Source organism: Mustela putorius, unplaced genomic scaffold, assembly GCF_011764305.1.
Source record: "Mustela putorius furo isolate JIRA1106 unplaced genomic scaffold, ASM1176430v1.1 tig00000407_pilon_pilon_pilon, whole genome shotgun sequence".
NCBI lineage: Eukaryota > Metazoa > Chordata > Mammalia > Carnivora > Mustelidae > Mustela > Mustela putorius.
Window position 1 is genome coordinate 29,952,630 of NW_025421373.1, and position 26,077 is coordinate 29,978,706.

The 26,077-nt window shown below is 38.3% G+C and overlaps 1 protein-coding gene and 1 long non-coding RNA gene across 2 annotated transcripts in view; both read left to right on the forward strand.

Annotated features, from left to right (window-relative positions):
* Nucleotides 1-304: 304 nt before the first annotated feature.
* LOC123391943 overlaps nt 305-26,077 on the forward strand; it is a 73,075-nt gene continuing 47,302 nt past the window's right edge. The window contains exon 1 of the long non-coding RNA XR_006606631.1: nt 305-369. This is a non-coding gene — a long non-coding RNA (uncharacterized LOC123391943). The remainder of the gene's footprint in view (nt 370-26,077) is intronic.
* LOC101678787 (heterogeneous nuclear ribonucleoprotein D-like) lies at nt 22,824-24,110 on the forward strand. Its single transcript, XM_045079624.1, has one exon. It carries the CDS (start codon nt 22,923-22,925, stop codon nt 23,826-23,828), a length of 906 nt encoding a protein of 301 aa, XP_044935559.1. The 5' UTR covers nt 22,824-22,922; the 3' UTR covers nt 23,829-24,110.

Sequence of the window (26,077 nt, forward strand, 5' to 3'; positions counted from 1 at the left end):
AATACAAGCATGAAATAGCACCAAATTAGCACTTATTCCTATTTAAAAGAAAGCAAAGAAAAAACATTTTTCGTTCAATTTTGTTCAATTTTTAAATATTTTATTTTTATTACTGTTCCTTTTAGAAAAGCATCCTTTCTTATGAACCTCTATCAACGAAGATATTTGATACATATTGTGCCACTTTTATTCTAAGTTTCAGTAAGAGTTATATTCATACATTTTAGTTTTAAAAACATGTCAAGATTGGGTAAGAATTCTGTTAAGAATACCACAGTGTTTATTTTCTCTATTTTTCCTTCCAGATACAGTGTGGGTCAACAATAGTATTTTGCTTAAGGATGCTCACTGCATACAATTGCTCTCAAGGTACTGTGTTGTGCCATTACACTCTTTGGTTATATCTGAGTATAATTTCTTGTTTCTCTTATTTTTACCAGTAGTTTTCTGGCACTATCTTGAACTTTGGGTGATCAATAATAGATATTAACTAGTGAAATTAATTAAGCCAATTGATGCATTATTAATACTTGTCATTATTAATTATAGTAGTGGAAGTAGTAAATAGAGCTATAGTTTTTAGTATTTCTTTCCTAGAATATACGAAAAGAGGAAGATATGATCAGTTTTCTAATCTGTAAAATAGGAACACAAATAGCATTTTCCCTATGAGAAAATGGTGTCCTTTTCCCATCCCAATAAAATATACGGGGCTCAGCAATGCTCAAATCACTCCCCAAATCTGCTAAATTAAGTCCTTTTTTTTTTAACAGTTTTTTTTTTTAAAGATTTTATTTATTTATTTGACAGATAGAGGTCACGAGTAGGCAGAGAAGCAGGCAGAGAGAGAGGAGGAAGCAGGCTCCCTGCTGAGCAGAGTGCCCAATTCAGGGCTCGATCCCAGGACCTCAGATCATGACCCGAGCTGAAGGCAGAGGCTTTAACCCACTGAGCCACCCAGGCGCCCCAATTAAGTCCTTTTCTAAGAAAATGACCCAAACAGAGGGAGGAAAACAACTGCAAGCTATCCAGTATTGTGTATGTACTGAGACGATTAATTACCAGGAGTTTGATTCTGTGTTTGACCAAGAGAGAAATGCGATTCTTTCTGAGTTAAGCACATAGGCATTTAGAGACTTTTATCGTCAAGAGTGCTTCAGGAAGAGTTTGCCCTCCATTGTCATGGTTTATTATTGGATTACATGATTTTCATTTTTTCCATCCCCGGACTTACCACTTTAAATGCTCCATCCTTTGCAATCAAATGTATTTCTTAAGCTTCATTTAAAAGCAACAATAGTGATGTTCTATGGAATGGAAAAAGAAAAGGAGAGAAAAAATTGAGAAGAGATCTAATTTACCAGAACACATCTTAAGGAATGAGAAGAAGAGAAACCTGTCTCTTGGAACTCTCATGCTCCAGTACAGGGCCAATTGTAGGTTCACAAGGCTGTGGGTTTTAGAGGCAGATTTCTGAGAAACGGGTTTTGTTGGAAAGGGGAGCCACAGAGCCACAGGCCTATTGCAAAAGTGTTTGGGGGCCCTGTTGACCTAACAGCTACTAAAACACTTCCAAGGATAAGAAATGCTAGAAATAATAAACAAATATCACCAACCTCCTTGGGTTAGGAGCAAGATTTGGAAGTGAAGTGTGAAGATGGTGTAGAGCTAAGACCCTGGACATAAAAAAAACCAAGTACTCTTATAAAGCCTTGTTTGCTACATCTGCCTCTTGGTTCTTGTCTCTGCCCATGCAGAAGGGAGAGCACTTAGTGAGGAGTCTGAAGAACCTGGAGTTCATATCCACCCTTTAATCTCGAGTTATTTTCTCTATGAATCCACAGCCTTGAGGGTCCTCTTAGCATGGCCTGCAGTCTGTGATCCTACCTTATAAGTACAAGGGCAAAGACCACGGTATTAAATATAAGCAAATCCTTTCTAAGCAAGTTAAGCTATTTATTTTTTCCCAAGATTTTATTTATTTATTTGACACAGAGAGAGAGAGCACAAGCTGGGGGGGGGGGTGGCAGAGGGAGAGGGAGAAAAGCAGACTCCCTGCTGAGCAGGGAGCCCCATGTCTGGCCTTGATCCCAGGACTCCAGGATCATGACCTGATCCGAAGAGAGACGCTTAACTGACTGAGCCACCCAGGTACCCCAAGTTAAGCTATTTTGATGAATACATTTTTGTGTGAAGTCCTGGACTTTTTGATCATAAAACTATTAATGTTATCACTTTCCCAACTGCCTCCACCTCCCACCAACCCACCCATTTCCCATACATTTTTTAAAAAATATTTTATTTATTTATTTGACAGACAGAGATCATAGATAGGCAGAGAGACAGGCATAGAGAGAAGGGGGAAGCAGGCTCCCTGCTGAGCAGAGAGCCCGACATGGGGCTTGATCCCAGGACCCTGAGATCACGACCCGAGTGAAGGCAGAGGCTTACCCCATTGAGCCACCCAGGGACCCCATTTCCCATACATTTTTAAATTGTTTTAGAACTAGCCTGAAATATGCTGGCATGGAGGTATAAAATATAAGTTTGCCAGACTAACTCTTGTATCTTACAATTTTAGAGCTGATTAAAAATGCCCTCGGGGATTTTCTGGTTCAATTTCCTCATTTTAGGAAAGAGCGGTGGCATTTGTTTTACCCAAAGATCATAAATTGCTACTGCCACACCCAGAGCCTCAGACCCCACCACCGCATACAGTTCGCCTGACCACTCACACGGGGTTCACCTCCTTGCCTGAGGGCTTTCCTTTTGCCCCTGAAGCCTGCTCTGTCCACCCAAAGGACAGGCCAGAAACGCCTGGGGAATTACTGCTCCATACTCCAGCAGTCTTTTGCCAGTGATAGACATCCATAAATATGTACCCCAGTTTCTTCACCATCAGCCCCCACATTGCCTACTAAATAATTCTGAGGCCTGTGTTCATGTCTATACTCACCCCAGGGTTCCCAGCTGATTATGTTCTACTTGCTCACAATGGTAACTTATATTGTAATTTAATATAATTAACTTATAATTATATAATAACATTTGTTATAGGTGGTAACTATAACATATTATATATTACAGGTGATTATATATATACTAATATTAGACTGCTATATATGTATAATATATACATAAATATATACATAACATATACATATGTGTGTGTGTGTGTTAGTATAATAGCACCCCTATGCTGGCATATATATATAGAGAGAGAGAGAGTAGTATAATAGCCCCCCATATACATACACACACATATATATATGTGTGTGTGTATCTGTGTTTGTGTATGTATACATATATACACACACATATATAGTAGTGTAATAGTAGTGTATAGTATGTGTAATACACACACATATATAGTAGTGTAATAGCCCCCCTTATACTGGCATCCTTTTCAGCTTACTTCCCCATTACTCTACCCCTGCTTCCTAGATTGCCTTCCAAAATCTATTATTTCCACTCAGATCCTAATCTCAGGTTCTGCTTCTGGGGGGACTTCAAAGATAAACCTTCAAAGATGCATCTTGCACCTACTTCTACTTTTTTTCTAGCACATGGTTTCCTAATGATTTGTTTTTGTAGCTGTGACTCCTGCCAGTTAGTAGATTTGCTGATGACTGTCAATTGTTTTTCAACTTTGCTTTCTTATGCATAATTAAACTGAACTTGCAAGACTTCCCCACTGGTTACTCCAGAGCTGGGAGGAAGTGCCCAGGGCTCCTGGTTCCTGTGGTTCTCTTCATGCAACAGCATCATTCATGCCTTCTCTTGTGGACCTTTACTGTTTCTGCCCACCCAGCATGCACTCTACCTTTGGCCAATTTCAGTCCTCAAGGATAGGGCTTCAGATACATGCAGTTCTTACCTCTGACCAGTGATTTGCTCAGAGATCCAAACTGATGGGGCTGCTGGGAAAGAGGCTTGTTCTTTCCCTCTCCCTTCTCCTTCCTGCTTGCCTTCCTTCTCCCTGCTTCTTTGATTTCTCTCCCTTCCTCCCTTCCTTCCCTCTCTCTTCCTCCCTTCCTCTCTCTCTCTCTCTTTCTTTCTCCCTTCCTTCGTCCCTTCCTCCCTCTCCCCTTCCTTCCTTTGCCTTCCTCCTCTTCCCTCCCCTTCCCTCCCCTTCCCTTCCCTTCTCCTTCTTTCCTACCTCCCTTCCTCCCTTCCTTTCTTCTCTCTCTCTTTCTTTCTTTCTTTTTTAAAGATTTTATTTATTTGTTTGACAGAGAGAGATCACAGGTAGGCAGAGAGGCAGGCAGAGAGAGAGAGGAGGAAGCAAGCTCCCCGCTGAGCAGAGAGCCCAGTGCGAGGCTCGATCCCAGGACCCTGGGATCATGACCTGAGACAAAGACAGGGGCTTTATCCCACTGAGCCACCCAGGCGCCCCCCTCTCTCTATTTCTATTACTAGAGTTACTAGAGTTTATAGGAATGTAAGCCTAAAGTTTTTGGTAAACAGCTGATTATCAACAGAAGAGAGTCTGTTTATGGTAAAATCAATAGGGGGAGAGTAGAATGAATATTTAGAGGGGCTAGGGGGAAAAGCTGAATCCTAAACACACTTAGTTTTTGCATACAGATGTGTCTACAGATCTTGAACTTTCAGCTATGTAAGTTAGCATATTACCATTTTTGCTTAAGTCAGTTGAGTTGAGTTTCTTAGAGTCAAGTACAAGTTTTGTTAAATTACCCACTTTGTAGCAGACCCTGGCCAGGTACTAGCATGCAGGGATACACAAACTATCATGTTCCACATAGAATTTGCATATTAGTAGGTGATTTGAAAAGTAATATTATAACACTGTGCTTTTAATCTTCTTGGCTTCCTTTCTTGGAGCCACCATGTTTCTTCTTTTCTTGACTTTCTGGAGAGACAAAGAAGCTGGTTTATTTTCCTTTCAATATCCCCAGTCACACAAAACTCCTTTCTAGTACTTTTTTTAAGAGGCCAGAATATCCTGGTTGTTTGTTCCAAATGATGAATGTCCCCATTGCTTATTAACCTCCAAAATAGGCAGCCCCCACCATTAGGGCTTATAGTCTATATGAGACAACATAAAAACAAGACATATTCTCCCCCATGCACATTTCAAATGAAATGTAACGGAAGAGAAATAAATAAAAATGAGAAAAAAAATGACTTAAATGGTTTATGTTGGAAAATGTTATATGGGCAATAATGGTGCTTATATGGGCTTTGGGCAGAGACTTTGATAATGAAGGTTAAATGAGGGAATGTTGCAAAAAATGTTCACTGTTCATAAAAATAAATCTCTGGTATGAACCAGAATGAAATAAACAGAGTTGCAGGCACCGGGAGCAGCTGGGGTGACCTCAGCCTCAGGTTGGTAATAGCCAGACTCACCGCAACCACACACTCTCACCTCAGCAGGATTCACTTAGCTCTCCATCACAGGCACTTGGAGTTCCGCAGCCTCGGGGGTGGCTCTTCAGCTGTCTCAGTGGAAAACAAAGGCCTTGTCGTCTCAGGCATTTTTCCAACTTGCGTCCTGACAGGGTTTCCAGGAACCCTGCCTTTCTAGGTTAGCTATCAGTCCAGGAGTTTCAGATGCAAATGTCCACGGGGGCAGTAGGTTGCGTAGGAGTGAAATGGACTTGGAGAGGATAGTGGCAAACTGGAAAAAGCATGCCCCATTTGAAAGGGTCACCACTACTTCCACTACTCAGCTCCAGCTCACAGTGGCAATGCTGCCACTCGGTGGGGTCAGACCTTTCTATTTCTCAAGGGTGAGCTAGAAATCTGAATTTTATATGAATTTTTCTGATTTTTAAGGGTGGGCAATCCATTTCTGTTGAATATATATATATTTTATATTCTATATATATAAGCTATATATGATTATATATATAATTATAATTAAAAATATATAATACAAATACAAATATATATATATATATATATATAAAACACAAATACAAATACAAATATATATATAATACAAATACAAATACGTATATATTTATACGTATTTGTAGTGGCATAGGGGGAAGGCAAAATAATACATGTTTATAGAACAGAACTGGCTGAGCAGCATCCAATTTCAATCCCTCACTAAGTGAATACTGAGATTATAAATATCATTGTTTGGTTTCATTGATTGTTGCTGCAGAATTGTCAGTAAAGGTCCTCCATACTGTGTAGTCCTGGAGGTAGGAGTTTATATTAGAAACAACCATTCATTAGCATGAACTATGTGCTGGGCATTTTGCTATGAGTTTTGCAGGGATTATTTCATTATATTCCCCCTACATTCCTAAAAGGGAAGCACTCGTGTTAACCTACCTTATAGAAGGGGAAACTGATGTTTCCAGAAATGAAATAGTTGACCACAGTCATTATATAGGATATCCTGTGTACACCATTTTACATCTTCTTGACCTCGCCACTGATGCCAGCCAAGGCTGCCACTTTACTTCATGCTCTTCTCTCTGGCTTCCTTTGGTTTTCTGGGGACATTAACATATCATGGGATGACCCTCCACCAATGGAGGCAGGATTAAGTGGATAAAGGCTTTTATCTCCAGCCAACAGGTTTTTTTTTTTTTAATTTAATTTAATTTGTGTGTGTGTGTTCCAAATTCATTGTTTATGCACCACACCCAGGGATCCATGCAATACATGCCCTCCATAACACCCACCATCAGGCTCACCCAACCCCCAACTCCCCTGCCCTCCAAAACCCTCAGTTTGTTTCTCAGAGTCCACCATCTCTCATGATTTGTCTCCCCCTCTGATTTCCCCCAACTCACGTCTTCTCCCCATCTCCCCATGTCCTCTGTGTTATTTCTTATGCTCCACAAGTAAACGAAACCATGATAATTGACCGTCTCTACCTCACTTATTTCACTCAGCACACCAGCACTCCAGTCCCGTTCATGTTGATACAAATGTTGGGAATTCATCCTTTCTGATGGAGGCATAATACTCCATTGTATATATGGACCATATCTTCTTTATCCATTTGTCTGTTGAAGGGCATCATGGTTCTTTCCACAGTTTGGCGACTGTGGCCATTGCTGCTATGAAAATTAGGATACATATGACCCTTCTGTTCATTACATCCGTATCTTTGGAGTAAATACCCAGTAGTGCAATTGCAGGGTCATAGAGAAGCTCTATTTTTAATTTCTTAACCCACTGAGCCACCCACGTGCCCCTATTTTAAATTTCTTAAGGAATCTCCACACTGTTTTCCAAAGTGGCTACACCAACTTGCATTCCCACCAACAGTGTAAGAAGGTTCCCCTTTCTCCACATCCTCTCCAACCCTTGTTGTTTACTATCTTGTTGATTTTGGCCATTCTAACTGGTGTAAGGTGGTATCTCAATGTGGTTTTGATTCAAATCTCCCTGATGGTTAATGATGACGAATGGCTAATGATGGTTAGCCATTTGTATGTTGTCTTTGGAGAAGTGTCTGTTCATGTCTTCTGCCCATTTTTTTGACATGATTATCAGTTTTGTGTGTGTTGAGTTTGAGGAGTTCTTTATAGATCTTGGATATCAGCCATTTGCCTGTAGTATCATTTGTGAATATCTTCTCCCATTCTGTGGGTTGCCTCTTTGTATTCTTGACTGTTTTCTTTGCTGTGCAGAAACTTTTGGTCTTGATGAAGTCCCAAAAGTTCACTTTCGCTTTTGTTTCCTTTGCCTTTGGGGACATGTGTTCAAAGAAGTTGCTGTGGCTGATGTCAAAGAGGTTACTTCCTATGTTCTCCTCTATGATTTTGATAGATTCCTGCCTCACATAGAGGTCTTACTCTCTCTCTTCACAGAAGACATGATACTTTATATGGAAAATCCAAAATACTCCACCCTCTGACTACTAGAACTCATACAGTAATTCAGTAATGTGGCAGGGTACAAAATCAATGTACAGAAATCAGTTGCTTTCCTATATACTAACAATGAAAATATAGAAAGGGAAATTAGAGACTCGATTCCATTTACTATAACACCAAGAACCAAAGAAACCTGGGAATAAACTTAACCAAAGGGGTAAAGGATCTGTACTCAAGGAACTATAGAACACTCATGAAAAAAATTAAAGAAGACAAAAAAGATGGAAGAGCATTCCATGCTCGTGGATCCAAAGAATAAACATTGTTAAAAATGTCTCTACTGCCTAGAGCAATCTGTACTTTCAATGCCATACCGATCAAAATTCCACCGGTATTTTTCAAAAAGCTGGAACAAACAATCCTAAAATTTGTGTGGAACCAGAAGAGACCCCGAATTGCTAAAGAAATGTTGAAAAAGAAAAACAAAACTGGGGGCATCATGTTGCCTGATTTCAAGCTTTACTACAAAACTGTGATCACCAAGACATCATGGTACTGGCACAAAAACAGACACATAGACCAGTAGAACAGAGTAGAGAGCCCAGATATGGACCCTCAACTCTATGGTCAAATAATCTTTCCTGTCAAAGCAGGAAAAAATACACACTGGAAAAAAGACACTCTCTTTAATAAATGGTGCTGGGAAAATTGGACAACTATGTATAGAAAAATGATACTTGACCATTCTCTTACACCATACACAAACTCAAATGGCTGACACATATTCCATAAGATTCCTCAGAAGACTTTAAGTTTTCTCCCATTTTTCTTCCAATATGTGGTTATTTCAGTCTGCCATTCATTTTCCCAATTTAGACAGAGATGTGGTCTTGAAAGCTATTTTAATTCCTTTATTAAAAAAATAATTAACTAGTTAAATTTTTAGTTGAGATATAATTGACATGCAACATTGTGTAAGTATAAAGTAAATAACATGTCAGTTTGATACATTTATATATTGTAATATGATTACACAAGCATTAGTGTTAGATAACACTTCTATCACATCTCATAATTATCATTTCTTTTCTGTGGTGAAAACAGTTAGTATCTATTTTCTTAGCAACTTTGAAGTTTATAATACAACATTGTTGACTATAATCACTATGCTGTGCATTAGAGCTCTAGAACTTATTTATCTACTAAATGCAAGTTAGTATTCTTAAAAACAACATCTCCTCAATTTTCCCACCCCCCAAACCCTGGTAACCAACATTCTACTCTGTTTTTACAAGTTTGACATATATTTTATTTTTATATTTTATATATATTTTATATTCTGTAAGTTCCACATATAAGTGATAACATATAATATTTGTCTTTGTCTGACTTATCTCACTTAGCATAATATCCTCAAGGTCTATTCATGTTTTTGCAAATGGAGGGATTTCCTTCTTTCTCAAGGAATGTTATTTCATTGTATGTGTAGATACATGTGTGGTAGAGATGTATGTACCACATCTTCTTTAGCCATTTATCTGTTGACAGATACTTAGATCATTTGCATTATCTCATATATGTGAATAATGCCATAATGAACAAGGGTGTACAGATATTTCTTTGAGATATTGATTTCAATTCCTTCAGATATGCACCCAGAAATAAAATCGCTGGATCATATGGTTGTTCAATCTGTCATTTTTTGAGGTAGTGCCACTGTTTTCTATAATGGTTCTACCATTTTTACAATCCCACAAATATATAAGGGTTCCCTAATCTCTATATCCTTTCTAACATTTGTTCTTTCTCTCTTTGATAACAGTCATTCTAACAGATCTGAGGTGATATCGTGGTTTTGATTTCCATTTCTCTGATGATTAGTGATGTGAGCATCTTTTCATTTATCTATTGGCTGCTTGTATATCTTTTTTGGTAAAATGCCTATTCAGGTCCTTTGCCTATTTTTAAATCATATTATTATTTTTTTGCTATTGAATTGTATAACTTCTTTACGTATTTTGGATATTAAACCCATATCAGATCTGTTTTGTGAATATTTTCTCATTCCTTAGTTGCCATTTCAATCTATTGACTGTCCTTCGCTATGCAGAAGCTCTTTAGTTTAAGGTAATCTCACTTGCTTATTTTAGTGTTTTATCTAAGAAATCATTGACAAGACTAATGTCAATAATCCTTTCCCCTATGTTTTCTTCTTTGGGTTTTACAGTTTCAGGTCTTATGGTTCAGTCTTTCACCAATTGTGAGTTAATTTTTGTGAGTGGTACAAGGGAATGGTCTAGTTCCTCCTTTTGCATGTGGATAACCTGGTTTTCCCAACACCATTGAAGAGACTGTCCTTTCCCCATTGTGTGTTCTTGATGCCCTTGTCAATAATTAGTTGACCATATATGCACGGGTTACGTCTGGACTCTATATTCTGTACCATTGGTCTATGTGCCTTCTGTTGCTCTAGTCAAATCTAAGGGAAAAAACAATAACAAAACCAAAAAACAACCCTCAAGGATAATAACAAATGGCAGTGAGACTGTCTTTCTGACATGGAAATATGATGGAGTCTGGGAACTAGGGTTACTACCCCTCTATGAGCTCCTGCTGACTCCAGCTGGCTGTCACTGTGCAGGAATGCAGGTTCTATCACGCCAGATCTCCTAATTGTTCAAGAGAAGTCAGAAACTCAGAGATGTTTTTTAAATGTTGACAATGAATTCAGATTTTTAAAAAAAACAGCAGACAAGCTGAACAAATAGAACACATAGAACAAATAGAACACATCTACAAATTGTTCTTTTTTTTTTTTTTTTAAGATTTTTATTTATTAGAGACACAGCCAGAGAGAGAACACAAGCAGGGGGCGTGGGAGAGGGAGAAGCAGGCTTCCTGCTGAGCAGGAGCCCCATGTGGGGCTGGGTCCCAGGACCCTGGGATTATGACCTGAGCCGAAGGCAGGCACTTAATGACTGAGCCACCCAGGTGCCCCTACAAATTGTTCTTTACACACAGGCCACTGGTTTGCCTTCTGTATTATAGGTTCTGCCCTTTGTCCCCCCAAATCTCTGAACCATGTTTTCCTGGGAGAGGTGCAAGTCTTGGGAGAATGCATAGTACATGGCAGGCCACTGAATTTGTCACTTAGGATTCTCTTCACTTTCTATTTCTGGGGGAAGTAGGTTAAGATGTGTTTATGTATTTCTCTCTCTCTCTCTCTCTCTCTCTCTCTGTGTATGTTTGCTAAGGATCCAGAAAGAGACCTAATTCAAGAGAAGCTAACATGTATTACATTGACTTTTTTCAGATACTATGAAGAGGCCAAGGAAAAACAAATTAATTATCCAAATAGATGTCTTTTGCTGATGGATGGCAATACTTGAACATGTTAGATAGATATTTTTAAAAAGCCTTCTTAAATCAGCAAGAAAGGAGTATATGACTTTCATTTTTTTTTCCTTTGTGCAAAATCATTGTGTCCCCTGACCAAATTTCTATTGGCCTTGATCATTCGTTGGCTATTTTAGTTCTTCATTGTGTCAGCCTTTAGTAAGAGCCTCTTCTGAATGGGACTTACTATGTCATAACTATATAAAATATTCATTAATATGATGCTTTTAATGGATTTGTTTGGAATGAGCTTAAGTGGAGGGAGCCATCACTGATTTGTGGAGCAGGAGGGCTCTTCCAGGGCCATGTCTGCCCCAAGTGCTGCCTTGTCTCCAAAGCCCCTCCATCTGCCCTCTTTGCTTGCAGGCTCAAATCTGAGAGGGGACACTGAGACCATTCTGATGGGGGTTTTCCAGACTGGAAATGCTATTCCTTTTGCATGAATATGTTCCAACTTTGGGTTTTTTATGTTGTGTTCAGTGGAAGTATGCTACAGCTTTTCTGAATTATATTAAAGTACTTTTGCCATGTAGAATTAATTGCCTAGTGTGTGAATGCTCAAGCTCTGAAATTAGACAAATTTAGCTTTGAATCCTGGTTTTGCCACCTACTAATTGTGTGGCCTTGAGGCAACATCTCTGTGGCCTCAGTTTCATCATCTTTTAAACTAGAGCAATGCTAGTATTTAATTCATACAATATTTGAAGATTGAATGGGGATAGTTTGCAAAGTAACCTAGTGCCTGAGACCTATTAAAAACTTATTAACTTTAGGGGTGCCTGGGTGGCTCAGTCAGTTAAGCATCTGCCTCAGCTCAGGTCATGATCCTAGGGCCCTGGGACAGAGCCCCACTTCGGGTTCCCTCCTCAGTGGGGAACCTGATTCTCCCTGTCTCCCTCCTTGTGCTCACTCTCCCTCTTTCTCAACTAAATAAATAAAATCTTTAAAAAATTTATTACCTTTATCCATTATTCTCTAAGTAGTAGGCATCCAACTGCTGCCACGTATCTGGGTCCATTTGAAGTTTTTACGGAACCTTCTGCTAGGCAAGTGCCATTTGGTTCTTACTCATACCAATAGAGCAGGTATAACCAAGCACCTTTAAACCAATGAATGAAATATGGACCTGAGAGGTTAAGTGAAATGATCAAGACTCCTATGCAAGGTGGTGATGGGACCTGGGAATAGAATGAAATATTTTGACTTCTTCCTCAGCATTAATTCCAATCCTTTATACCAGATTAAAAGTTTTTCTTTTTATTTTTTGCATATAGAGTACATCTGGACCTAAATCATGCCATTGTTTTTGTTTTTAGAGAGAGGGAGAGAGAGAGAGGAAAGGGGGAGGGGCAGAGGAAAAGAGACAATTTTTTAAAAAGATTTTTATATAGTCATTTGAGAAAGAGAAAGAGAGCATATGTTGGGGGTAGGGGTGGAGGGGCTGAGGAGAAGCAGACTTCCCATAGAGCAGGGAGTCCAACTCAGGACTCAATCACAGGACCTTGGGATCATGACCTGAGGTGAAGGCGGATACTTTAGTGACCGAGACACCCAGGTACCCTGGAGAGAGAGAATCTGAAACAGACTCCTCTCTGAGCTTGGATCTGGGCACAAGGCTCAATTTCACAACTCTAAGGTCATGACCTGAGCTGAAATCAAGAGTTGGATGCTTTAACCGACTGAGCCACCCAGGTGCCCATGAAGTCATGCCATAGTGATCTCTACTATTTAATTTCTATCTGTGCACCTCTGTACTTTTCAGTCCTCAGTGCTCACCTTCCTTTCAACCTTTTGAAATATGGTCGCATGAGATAAATAACAGTAAAAAATCCTCCCTATCTTAACAATATCAACCTCAAAATCTGGACTCTTGAGGCCCAGCCCAAGCATCCAGCAAGCATACTATCGTTTCAGCCCATCCCATTCAGTTCTTCCTGGTTCCAAGCACTGTGTATGTGTTAGAGACCTGTAACTCCCCTGTTGGCGAGTGATCTTGGGCAGATATCATCACTTTTTGGGTCTTTGTTTCTCTGTTCTTAAAATGGAAAAGATTATTAATTTATTTACAAGGGAATAATACTTCCCCATAAAGGTATGGAAGACATTTAGCAATGATCAACTTTGCATGTTGCCCTCTGGGGCTGGGTGGGGCTAAGGCTTTATTTTCATAATCTTCAAACTGAAGTCACAAACAATTTTCATAAGATTGCTGGGATAATGAAACAGCTGTTTCTCAGGGCAGGGTCCAGTGAAGTGGCAGGGATGGAGCAACCACAGGGGAATGGGCCGGAGGCTGCTTCAAATAGACTCTTCCTAGGTGTCTCAGTCCTGGGAGGGAAAATATGCTCATCAAGATCCTGATTAAGCAGGGATTGCCAACGGCACTCTTTGTAACCAGGCAAACAAGAGGTCCTCCCCCACCCCCCACTTCTGCTCTTAAAACAAAAATCTATCAAGATTTAATCACATTGCTTTATCTCCAGGATCTAACCTCTGAGTGTTCATGGGAACATTTTGCTTTGTCTTCAGGCCCTAAGGCATGTGCCTCTATGGGAGCCATGGTCCCTTTAGGGTTTTTACTTGAGTTGAAAAAGCAAAGATTGCTTTTTGTTCCCCTTTGACTCTCTTCCGAATTAACATGAAATTGAAGATGACTGTAGTTAGGGGGGAAAAAAGAGGAGTGAGAGAGAGAACAATGAGGAAGGGAGCCAGGAAAGAAGGCTGGGAAAACCAGTGTGAAGAGTGTGCCTTGGAACCCAAGGGAAGCTCTGTGTTCATCAAGCTGATAGTTCCCCTTCCAGGCCCTCAGCAAAATGAAAATGCCTCACCCAACCACATTTAAATCCTTTCATCTAGGTCTCTAAAACCCTGCTCTGGGGAATGCACTTGGGAGTGTGAATTCCTCCAAGTTGATTATCTCATTGAAATTGCAGATGCCAACCCCCACCCCACCTTTGGTTGTCCTTCCATTGTAATGGATTTTTCTGGGGCTTTATGACCGAATTGATGCCAGCACAAGGGGGGCTGCATCTGAATGTGTAATTGAGAAACAACACAGACACTGATGTCTCAGTATTAATTAATGGAATTTGATGTTTATTGCTGTCCTGTCAGCCAATCACTTTTTTCAGAAAATTAATTAAACCATGGGTAGGGGTTTAGCAGCTCCCTACACAAGGCCGAGGGCTGATTGGGAGCCTTTGGGACTGGGAAAAGGAACTGCATCTGTGGTTTAAATCGTGCGTGAGCTTTGTCTAAAACCACAGACTTATATTCCAACTCAGAGAATGGAGAGGAATGTGGGGATGGGGTCTTTGTTGCCTCTTACTCTTAATCGCTCCTCACTTTTGTCATTGGATTTTTCCTTCTCACCTCCTTCCAGTGACCCTTCCTACTCTGTGCAGTGTAAATCCACCTATTTGCCTGCTGAGATGATGTGTGAAATAAACAGTGGCAAAAGAACTCTCATAAGAAAAATCTTAGTAAGGCTGGTTCAGATGCAGTCACCAGATGGCTTGTATTAGACAGAAAGGCCTGGATTTCAATAATCTGTCCTTCTAAAATGTCATTAGCATTTCTGGATGCTTCTTTCTTTTCTTCTTCCTTCCTCCATCTCTTTTCTTTATTCATTTTTTGTTCCTGGTTGAACAAAAATTACATTTATTTCAAGTTTTTTGAATAACATCATTTTGTGATTATGAACTGAAATGATACATATACACTTAAAATCCATTAAAAACAGAAAAGTATAGAAAGAATGCCTATTGAGGAGTAATAATTCATATTTGAGAGATTATCAGGTAACACGCTCTGTGCTAAGTGCTCTATGTGTATGATCTCATTTAATCATTTAAACGACCACATGAGGAAGGTACTGTTTTTATCTGTGTTTTGTAGATGAGAAAATTGAAGAAAGTTAAATAACTTTTCCAAAGTCACATGGCTTTTGAGGAGTAACATAGACTTTGAACCAAGGCAGTTTGACTCCAAAATCTGCATTCTTATCATGTGCTCTACTGTCTTGCACTGGGCTGTGCCAACTACATTTTGGGCTAGGTACACAGATCAAAACAGAGGGTACCAATTGAGAAGGTCTCCAATCACTCAGACCAGTGCTCCTGGGAGGCATCTGGTCTGGGAAACTCACTACCCTCCATACACAGGCTCTCTACCTTATAGGCTCAGAAGCCTGTTTTTTTATAGGAATAAATTAACATTAATTGGGTTCGTAGTAACAGTTATGTATGGTACCCAGGAATATTAAGCTTGTTAACTTACAAGAGCAAGGTCACAGTCTAGAAGGACTTGCATTCACCGACCAGTGCATCCTCCCTATAGTAAGGCTGCACGACAAGTTAACTAACAACTGTTTTCTTGCACTGGGTGCCTGGGATCATTGCATGGGGACTCATTTAGCTAACTCTGAGCTGAGTTATCTTTTCAGTACCACCCTTTCCCTCTCCTTCTCCCTTGCTCATTGTAAGAGTAATGGAAACCTTAACACACTATGCCAGTGCTGTCTCTCCCCTTTATCTATAGTCCTTTGACTTCCCACCCTTCATTTCGATAACATCCTTACCGTAGATTTCTTACTATGTTGTTATGTTATAGTCAAGTCTTGTTGGTCTGGTCTGGGAACCATTCTGTCTTCTGAAAGTGGCTTTGTGGATATCTGCCCACATCTATTATCCACTGATTTAAAGCTCTTCTTCCAAAGGGCTCAATTAAAAAAAAAATTATTGATGCATACGTTACATATCATAAAGTTTAAGTGTACTTTAACTTTAAGTGTACAGCTGATTGATTTTTAGGAAGTTTACTGGGTTGTACTTGTCATAACACATTCATCAGCACAAAAAATCCATAATGCCCAGTTATACTTAATCTCTGTTCCCATCCCCATTTCAAATAGATAAAATCCTATAGTATTATGGTCTTTTGTGTTTGGCTTCTTTTGGTTACAATAATGTTTTGGAGATCTAACCATTTTGTAGCATGTAGCATGCATTCCTTTTAATAGTGTTCTGTTATATGGACATGCCATATTTTGTTAATGGACATTTTGAGTTGTTTCTATTTTTTAGCTATTATGAATAATGCTATAGTGAACATTTATGTTCAAGTTTGTGTGGCCACATGTTTCCATTTCTCTTGGGCAGTACCTATGAGTGGAATTGCTGGGTTATATAATAAATTTACATTTAACTTTTTAAGAAGCATCCAACATATTTTCCAAAGTGGCTACATCAAAGGGCAGTTTTATTGCCCTAATTCCCAAGCTATTGAGGTATCCATCATGTTAGCTCCCCAGGACTGATAATAAAAGGAATAAAAATGACCCATAATCTCATCCCTATTAATATTTTACTGATGCATATAAATTACTATTTTATGTATATTTTATAAATATAAATGTAAAAAACTTTATTTCATGTATAATAGAAAATATTTGTTTATACATGTATATCTGTATTTTATGTCAAAATCCATATATTTATATATAGAAATGTATATGGAGATTATATAAAAAGATTATATATGTGTATATACATATGTAAGACATATTACATTAATAATTGAGCTTTTTAAACTTATAATGGGATTATAGTCATTTATCTGTTATTAAATATGGAATTTGATTTAGTATCTTCCTAATCTCCACAAGGATAGACTGTAATTTTTAAAACCATTGTCCTGTTTTTGAACTTTCAGATTGTGTTTTTACTTCTAAATCACAATTTAAGTATGCTGTACTTTCAACTTTGGATTAAATTTTTAGCTGGTCCCCTTCTCATACTTTTCTTTAATATTTTATCCCTGTGATTTCCCATGGCCATATGTTCACCCTTCACCAAGTTTTCCCTCCCTGCTGTCTCTTATGAAGTACATATGCAGTCCGGCCCCTTCACCAGAGGAATAATTTAGAAAGCAAACTTGTATTTAAAATGTATCTATTTCTAATAATATCAAACCTGTTGATCAATTCAATTAAAGAAACAATAAGGAGGATGCTAGTTTAGTGAATATAGATAGATGGGCTGAAATATTTTATTCTGTAATAGGGTTTTACATTCACTTTGTCACAGGATGGTGTAAAGGAGGTGACTTTTTAAGATTCTTACAGAGAATGTGGACATTTTAAGAAGGGTATCTTAATACTAACAACAGCATAAAGTCCTCAGTGGCCTCCTAACACGTTGCAACCTGTAAATCAGTCTCTTGACAAGCCTTCCTACCTCTAGAATAAACCAGAATCGTTACACAGTTCTGATCCTTGACTGTTCAGTTCTTTCTACACAGTCATTCAAGACACATCATAGTCTCCCACTCTACTGCACAGAACTTACCCAAACTAAGAAATTGTTCCATAAGAAGAGACTCAAACTCTCAATTTGTTTCTTCTTTCTTTTTTTAAATTACAATATTATTGAGATATAATTCAAAATCCAAAAATGTCACCCTTTTAAAATATATACTTTTGTCATTTTAAGTACATTCATGGTATTGTGCAGCCATTCACCATTTAAATAAAGAACATTTTCATTTTCGTCACCATAAGAAGGAATTCCAATCCCTCCTAGTTCCCTTCTCTCCCTAGCTCCTGGCAACTATTAATCTGCTCTCTGCCTCTGTAGATGTGCCTCTTCTGGACATTTACCTAGATGGAATCATACAGTCAATGGCTTTTTGTATCTGGCTTCTTTTACTTAGTATGTTTTCAAGATTCATCCACGTTGTGGATGAATGTATCAGTACAGCATGTATCAGTTCTTTACCCATTTCCAGGCCAAATAATATTTCATTAAATAGTTACACTGTCTTGTTTTATCAATTTATCATTTGGTGATTTTATTTTTTGACTTTCTGTGTAATGCTTCCATGAGTACTTATATACAAGATTTTGGTCGACATATATTTTGGAAGTTTTTCCTATAGTGCAGATTGAGTGAATAGATATCATTTAGGAAAATAGCATATTCATGTAGTAGAGAGTGAGTAGAATTGGAATTAGGTTAAGTGTTTCAAAAAGATAACTTGCCTCTGACTTACTTTTTTCTCCTGAAACAAGTTTATTCCCTTGAAACCTTTCTATAGCAGTGTGTACAAGGCAAGAATCAGTAATTCCTCGAAGAGCTTCCCTGTGCTCAGAAATCTCCTAGAAGAGAAACAATGTCAACAGCAAAAATATAGAGGGAAAAATCCTTGGAATCAGGAGAGAACTGTTGTGGCAAGATTACTGATCTGTTAAAACTGGGTTGGACCTACTGTTATTTTTCTGTTCACACAGGACACACTGCTTTTTTCCCTCTTGCTGCTGTTGACTAGAACTAGAAAGAACAGAGTGTGGTGAGAAGAGAATTTGCCTCTCTGAGAGTGACTAGCTGGCTGCATTCAGAATTAACACAGGAGGAAGTAACTCTCTGATAACTATGATAGTTAGCTCTGAAGTATATGTGTTTCTTTTTTTTTAAACCCCCCAAAATTTTGAAGTCTAAGCACTATAATAGAAGAAAACTGCTCAAAAGTACATGGATATAAAACTTGAGCCTGAAGCAAAAAATTTTGCCACTCACCTCCTCCGCTAGATGTCTTCAGCAATTCCCCTTACTCTCAAATTTGAATGCACATCAAAATAACCTAGAGTGCTCTTTGTACGTGTATTAGTAGCTCCCTCCCCAGACTTTCTGATTTAGTAGCTTTCTAACAAATTTCCAGGTAATTCTAATGCTTATTGGTGTAGAGAGCTTACTGCAAGAGCTGCAGCTCTAAAATTACCATGATGATCTCAATTTTATCCCATAAAATTCCCTTTTACCTCAATGTTGGTTTTATTTGGCTGTGTGGATCGCAATCTGGTTAAGTCTTCTTGAAAGCTGACTGAGTTTGCTTATTTTTGCATTCACAGTCTTCAGTATAAAGAGCTGGAAATAAGTGCTTATGTTTTTGAGCAAATGGATAGAACTAATTTATACTAAGATGTCCGTGATCTAAAGAACCTTAATGTGTTCCCTTTCTGGGATATTTAAATTTTAAGGGAAAATCAACATAAAATTAACTAATCTTGAAATTATGAAAATATGACCCAAAAAACCATACAACCTAATTTTTAAAAAAAGATTTTATTTATTTACTTGACAGAGAGGGAGCACAAGTAGCCAGAGTGGCAGGCAGAGGGAGAGGGAGAAGCAGGCCCTCTGCTGAGTAGAAAGCCTGATGGGGCTCACTCCCAGAACCCTGGGATCATGATATGACCAGAAAGCAAACGCTTAACCATCTAATCCACCGAGGCAAGTATCCCCACATGACCTAATTTTTAAAATGTATAGAAAATTTGAGACACTTCACCAGAGATAGTATTTGGATAAAAAATCAGCACATGAAAAGATATGCAACATTAGTCATTAGAGAGAGGCTTTAGAACCAGGATGAAATACAATTGCATTCATAACATTAAACTGTGTGACTCAGCAATTCTATTCCTAGGTCTTTATATAACTGTGATAAAAATATGTGTTCATGAAAATACGGTGCCCAAAGGTTGGTAACAGTTTTATTCATGCCATCAAAAACTGGAAATAATCCAAATGCCCCTCAACTGGTAAATGGATTAACAATCTGTGGAATATCTGCATAACAGAATATTACTCATTAGTGAAAAAGAGAGTAGTAGTGAGACATAGAAAAACACAAATGAATTTCAAATGCATTATGCCGAGTGAAAGAAGACTTGAAGGAAGATGCATGATATGGTTGTATTTTATATGATATTATAGAAAAAGGCAAATTAATAGGAAAAGAGAATAATCTATGATTGACGGGAGTTAGGAGTTAGAGGTGGGTGACAACAATGGGTTGGCATGAGAGATTGTTGTGGGGGAGGATGGAAGTGCTTCTATCTTGATTGTTGTAGCGTATATACAAGTGTATGACTTTGCTAAAACACTTAGAACTGTACACCACAAAGAATGTATTTCGTTTTATGCAAATTCTTTTGTTGTTGTTGTTTTATGCAAATTTAAAATAATTATTTAAAAAAATAGTATCACTAAAGATCTTTTTGGAGAGAAATGGGGTGTGAAGCTTGAAGCTTCATGGGTTAGGGGACAGATGACCTGGGTTAGGTATGGCTTGACCAAGTAGTTTCATTGAGTGGTTTGCTGCCAGTAGCAAGAGCTAGTGAGTAGTGACTTAACTTTTTAGGACATCAAGGAGAGCCTAGGAATGCCAGGAAGAGAAGTGGCCAATAAAATAAACAATCCGTCAGAATAGAAGTGAGGTCATAGAGTAACTACTTCAATTGTAAATTGAGGAGAAAGGGGCCAATGACAGATTGCTTCTTCTGAATAAGATATGGAAGGGAAAAAAAAATCTCATAAAGAATAGGATGAAAATGTTCCTCCTTGAGTGATTATCTATAGCAACATTACAGATTTCAAAGAGAATACACCCAGTGGTCCTCACTGAAAATACAACACCAGCCTCCTTATAGATTGGTTGTTCTGTGAAGGAAGTTATCCAGGGGGTTAGCTAAGGGTACATGAGAGGCAGAAAGGCCTAGATGAGTATCAATTCTGTCTTTTTAAGTTTAGAGCCCTTGTGAAAACGACTATGCTTTTTTGATTCTCATTTTCTCCAGCTATGATATAGTGTTAATGATAGCACATCTTTAAGTATTGAGAAAATAAAATGAGATAATGCATGTATAGCATTGAGCATAATACCTGGAAGCCCTCAATAGGAAACCTTCAATAATTTGCAGTGAGCATCACATTGCTGCCTGATTTTAGGAGCATGCTTATGCTTATTTTTTTCAAGCTCATACTTGTATTTAATTTTTTTTTGTCAGCCTCTCATCAATAGGAGATTCTTAAGCCTAAGAAGCATCATCTTGCTGCCTAGAGAGTACATATAGAGAGAGAATTTGATGAGAGATATCTTACTTCCAAAACATAAAATCTTTTATACTCAATACAAAGAACCTTCAAAAACAAGCTGTGACTTCCTCGCTCCAGAACTGGTTAACCTGTTGGGATATTTGGTAGATGAATTCTGCACCACGCTCTTTCCTTCACTATGCAGTAGACTGGGAGGCAGCAGCTGCTCTCTGTGCTCTTCTTCCAACACAGAAAACCAATCTCCCAGCACCAGGGGAGACCATTAAAAAGGGAAAAAATGCAAATGTCCAACACTGATTAGTTTTGCCAGCTGCTCTTCTTCCTCCAGAATTAATGGATTACCCATTTTAGCTGCAAAGTCCATTGGACAGACTCGGGTTTTGTTTTGGTTTGTTTGAAGAAATGGTATTAAAAAATAAATAATCCTTTCTAAGTCAAACCTGTCAAAAAAGTTAACAAATGGAAGGAGGGTTAAAATAAAAAGAGATAGGTAATAGGCCTTTATTGGACTTTTTCTGAAAATATGTTTTTCCCTGTGAAGAGTCTAGTTATTTTAAACATGGGATTGAAAACTCAGATGCTTTGGAGAGGCCGCAGTATTGATGTAAATGAGTGAAGAAGCATCTGGGTGTGAGGCAATAGGGAATAGTGGTGAGTATGGGACTATTTTTTTTTTGTTTTTCACGTATGAGGAAACATTTTTTTAAAGATTTATTTATTTATTTGACAAAAAGAAGGTGAGAGAGCACAAACAGGGGAGCAGCAGAGAGAGAAGGAGAAGCAGGCTCCCAGCTGAGTAGGGATGATGACCCTAGCCAAAGGCAGATGCTTAACAAACTAAGCCACCCAGATGCCCCTATGAGGAGACATTTGAATACAAAAACATTTCACTTTTCTTAGCTCTGCCATAGAGGGGAAAATAAAGTAGGTTTGATGATAAATGACAACTGATACAACCTCAGAGATGTGGAGCAATCTTGGTTCCCATCATGGTTATACGGTGGACTGAAGAAGCCACAACTAAATCAAACAGCTTTTATTCAACTCCAGTGGACTACTGTTGGTCAAGAATGTGAGCCCAGCATTGTTAAATATTCAAGAAACACCCCACATCTTGATTTTAGTGTGATTTCTCTACATCACATCACAAGTTTGATAATTTAGTGCTGAAAATTCCTTCCATTTTGAAAAATAATGATGTGGCCCAAACACAGTATGTCTTTATGTTACTTTTAGCCAGTGGCTATCAATGGAACCTCTGTTTTGAACCTCAGCTTAACAAGTGCTGTGAGGGGAGTACAACTTTTTTGTAGATGGAGATCAATGGTAGAAACAACATAAGTTATGTTATAAATAATCTCTTACTGATCTTTAAAAGGATTGTGAATTAAATTGGTATTATAAAGTATGAAATTACTTATCAAAGCATTATTCTAAAAGCAAAAGATGGAAAATAGACCAGATGTCTACTAATAAGGGATGGCTACGTAAGTTATATTACACCCAAACAATACTATGTAACTATTAAAAATAAGGGAACTCTATAGTTCTATCATAGAACACATGCTAAAGTACATCATTAAGTTAAAATAACCAAAGTGCAGAAAACTGTGTAAAGCACGCTACTGTTTTATTTTTTAAAGTGTAAAATATATATGTTATGCATACTTTATATATAAATTGTGCTCTATTAAATAAAATGTATAATGGTTTCCTCTTCCGCCGCCATTTTAAATCCAGCTCCATACAACGCTCCGCCGCCGCTGCCGCCGCGACCCGGACTGCGCGCCAGCACCTCCCGGCCGACAGCGCCGCCGCCATGGAGGACGTGAACGAGTACAGCAACATCGAGGAGTTCGCAGAGGGATCCAAGATCAACGCGAGCAAGAACCAGCAGGATGACGGGAAAATGTTCATTGGAGGCTTGAGCTGGGATACGAGCAAGAAAGACCTGACCGAGTATCTGTCCCGGTTTGGGGAAGTGGTGGACTGCACGATTAAGACGGACCCGGTGACCGGAAGATCCAGAGGATTCGGATTCGTGCTTTTCAAAGACGCGGCTAGTGTCGACAAGGTGCTGGAGCTCAAGGAACACAAACTGGATGGCAAGTTGATAGACCCCAAAAGGGCCAAAGCTCTAAAAGGGAAAGAACCGCCCAAAAAGGTGTTTGTGGGTGGATTGAGCCCAGATACTTCGGAAGAACAAATTAAAGAATATTTTGGAGCCTTTGGAGAGATTGAAAATATTGAACTTCCCATGGATACAAAAACAAATGAAAGAAGAGGATTTTGTTTTATCACATACACAGATGAAGAGCCAGTAAAGAAATTATTAGAAAGCAGATATCATCAAATCGGTTCTGGGAAGTGTGAAATCAAAGTTGCACAACCCAAAGAGGTATACAGGCAGCAACAGCAGCAACAAAAAGGAGGAAGAGGTGCTGCAGCTGGTGGACGAGGTGGCACTAGGGGTCGTGGACGAGGTCAGGGCCAAAACTGGAACCAAGGATTTAATAACTATTATGATCAAGGATATGGAAATTACAATAGTGCCTATGGTGGTGATCAAAACTATAGTGGCTATGGCGGCTATGATTATACTGGGTATAACTATGGGAACTATGGATATGGACAGGGATATGCAGACTACAGTGGCCAACAGAGCACTTACGGCAAGGCATCTCGAGGGGGTGGCAATCACCAAAACAATTACCAGCCATACTAAAGGAGGACATTGGAGAAAACAGGAGGAAATTGCTAAAGTTAACCCATCTTGCAGGACGACATTGAAGATTGGTCTTCTGTTGATCTAAGATGATTATTTTGTAAAAGACTTTCTAGTGTACAAGACACAACTGTGTCCAACTGTATATAGCCGCCAATTAGTTTTCTTTGTTTTTACTTTGTCTTTTGCTATCTGTGTTATGACTCGATGTGGATTTGTGTTTATACAAATTTTATTTGTATGATTTCATGTTAAACCTCAAATAAATGCTTCCTTATGTGATTGTTAAAAAAAAATGTATAATGGTTTGTAAGATATAATCTCTGGAAGAATGTGAAATGAAAAGATAACAGTGGTGACTACCTCTGGGAAGGAGATGGAGCCTGAGGAACTAAGGACGGGGATAAGGGGAGACATACTTTTTCTTTCATGTGTATTTGGTAACATTTGAATTTTTACCACATGCACATATTCCCCATTCAAAATAAATGTAATAAAAACAACACAGCAACCTCAAATTCATAGGCATAGTCTCTTCCAAAAAGGTAGTGGTAAGGTGGAGATGTGTTGTCATATCATTAGAAAGGATGGACATTTTTTCAGGAAATGCCATGGTTAGGAGGTGCTTCATCATCTTTCTACCACCTGTTTCTGATGGGCAGTTATGTTGGCTTCAGTGGATGGTCCCGGACTTCAGTATGAAACAGAACATAGTCACAGAAATTATCAATTTTTATTATTAAACTCAACAAGATCCTATCCATAAAGCACCAACTGGATACCATGGCAGTTCAAGTGCATGGAACTTGCTATCAGCTGGGTTTTCCAGCCATACCTTCCTTCCATTCTTTGTTATCTACATCATCTTCTTTGGGATATGCTCATATCCTCAGAAATGTTCCTGGTCTACCTGTTGGCTCCCCACTCCCTTGTCATGGTCCTGAGTTTGGCTCATTTATGAACATGATTAGTGTAGCTGTTGGCTTTACTAAATAATTTAGTGTTTCCTAGCATATACTTGGATTTTCCTGAGTTTGTCTGGGTTCTGTTGCAAATAAGTACTTCTTATAAGGAAAGGAATGAGATAACGAATGGACTTTCTTAATTTTACTTTTTTGATCTTTGTATATAGTTAGATAGATATAGATATGGAAATAAATATTAAGAAAGACAGGTTTATACATATATATGAAAGAATATAACAGAAACTGATAATGATGACTGACAATGGTGAAAACCTGATATGTATTCTTTTTAAGCTTAATAAGAGGATTATGGAATTGACAAACTGTATTGCTTGATGTTGTAGGTGAGATGAGGAAAGGAAAAGCTATCTAGTTTGAGATATATAAACTATATATATCTGAGGAAAACAAAAAAAAAGGAAATTTTCTAATCAGGGGAAATTTAGATAATTTTAATAAGTGATATTGAGACCTTGGCTAACCATCTAAAAAATATATATATATATATCCCTACCTCACTCCTTTTATCAAAGTAAGTTTGTGGAGTACAGAGATTAGAATGATCCTTAGGATCTTTGCCTCCTGGTATTTGTGCCTTTGTGTAATCCCTTTGGAAGGATCAGTGAGTTTCTTCTAACCATTGGGATGTGACAAATGTGTATGTGATCACATGTGTGTAATTTACATAAGGGTGTAATGCCCCTCTTGCTAGAGTCTCTCTCTCTCTCTTTTTGGCTTTGAAGAAGGAGGATGCCATGAATCCTATAGCAACAGGAAATGAATTTGGACAATAGTCTGAGGGACCTAAGAAGTGGAATTTTCCCTAGATGAGAACACAGTTCTGGCCAAAACCTTGCTCAGAGCCTGTAAACCCTAAGCAAATAACCCAGTTAAATAACGCCCAGCTCCTGATCCACAGAAACTGTAAGATAATAAATGTGTATTGTTTTAAGCTGCTAAATTTGTGGTAATTCATTATGCAGCATGGAAAACTAACATGGTTCCATATGGATTAATGGATTAATTGTAAAAAGGAAAGAAAAGAAAACATACAAATAACTAAAAGAAAATGTAGGAGAATGCTTTCGTAATCTTGAAGTACAAAAGATATTTCTGAAGAAGAAATAAATCCCCAAAACCATACACACACAAAAAAGACTGACAAACTTGACCACATAAAGTATTTAAAATTCAACATGGAAAAAAATACTATACTATAACTAAATTTCCTTAATTCTTTAGTGTCTGCAAATAAAGAAACAAAATCACCAACCAAAAGAAAAA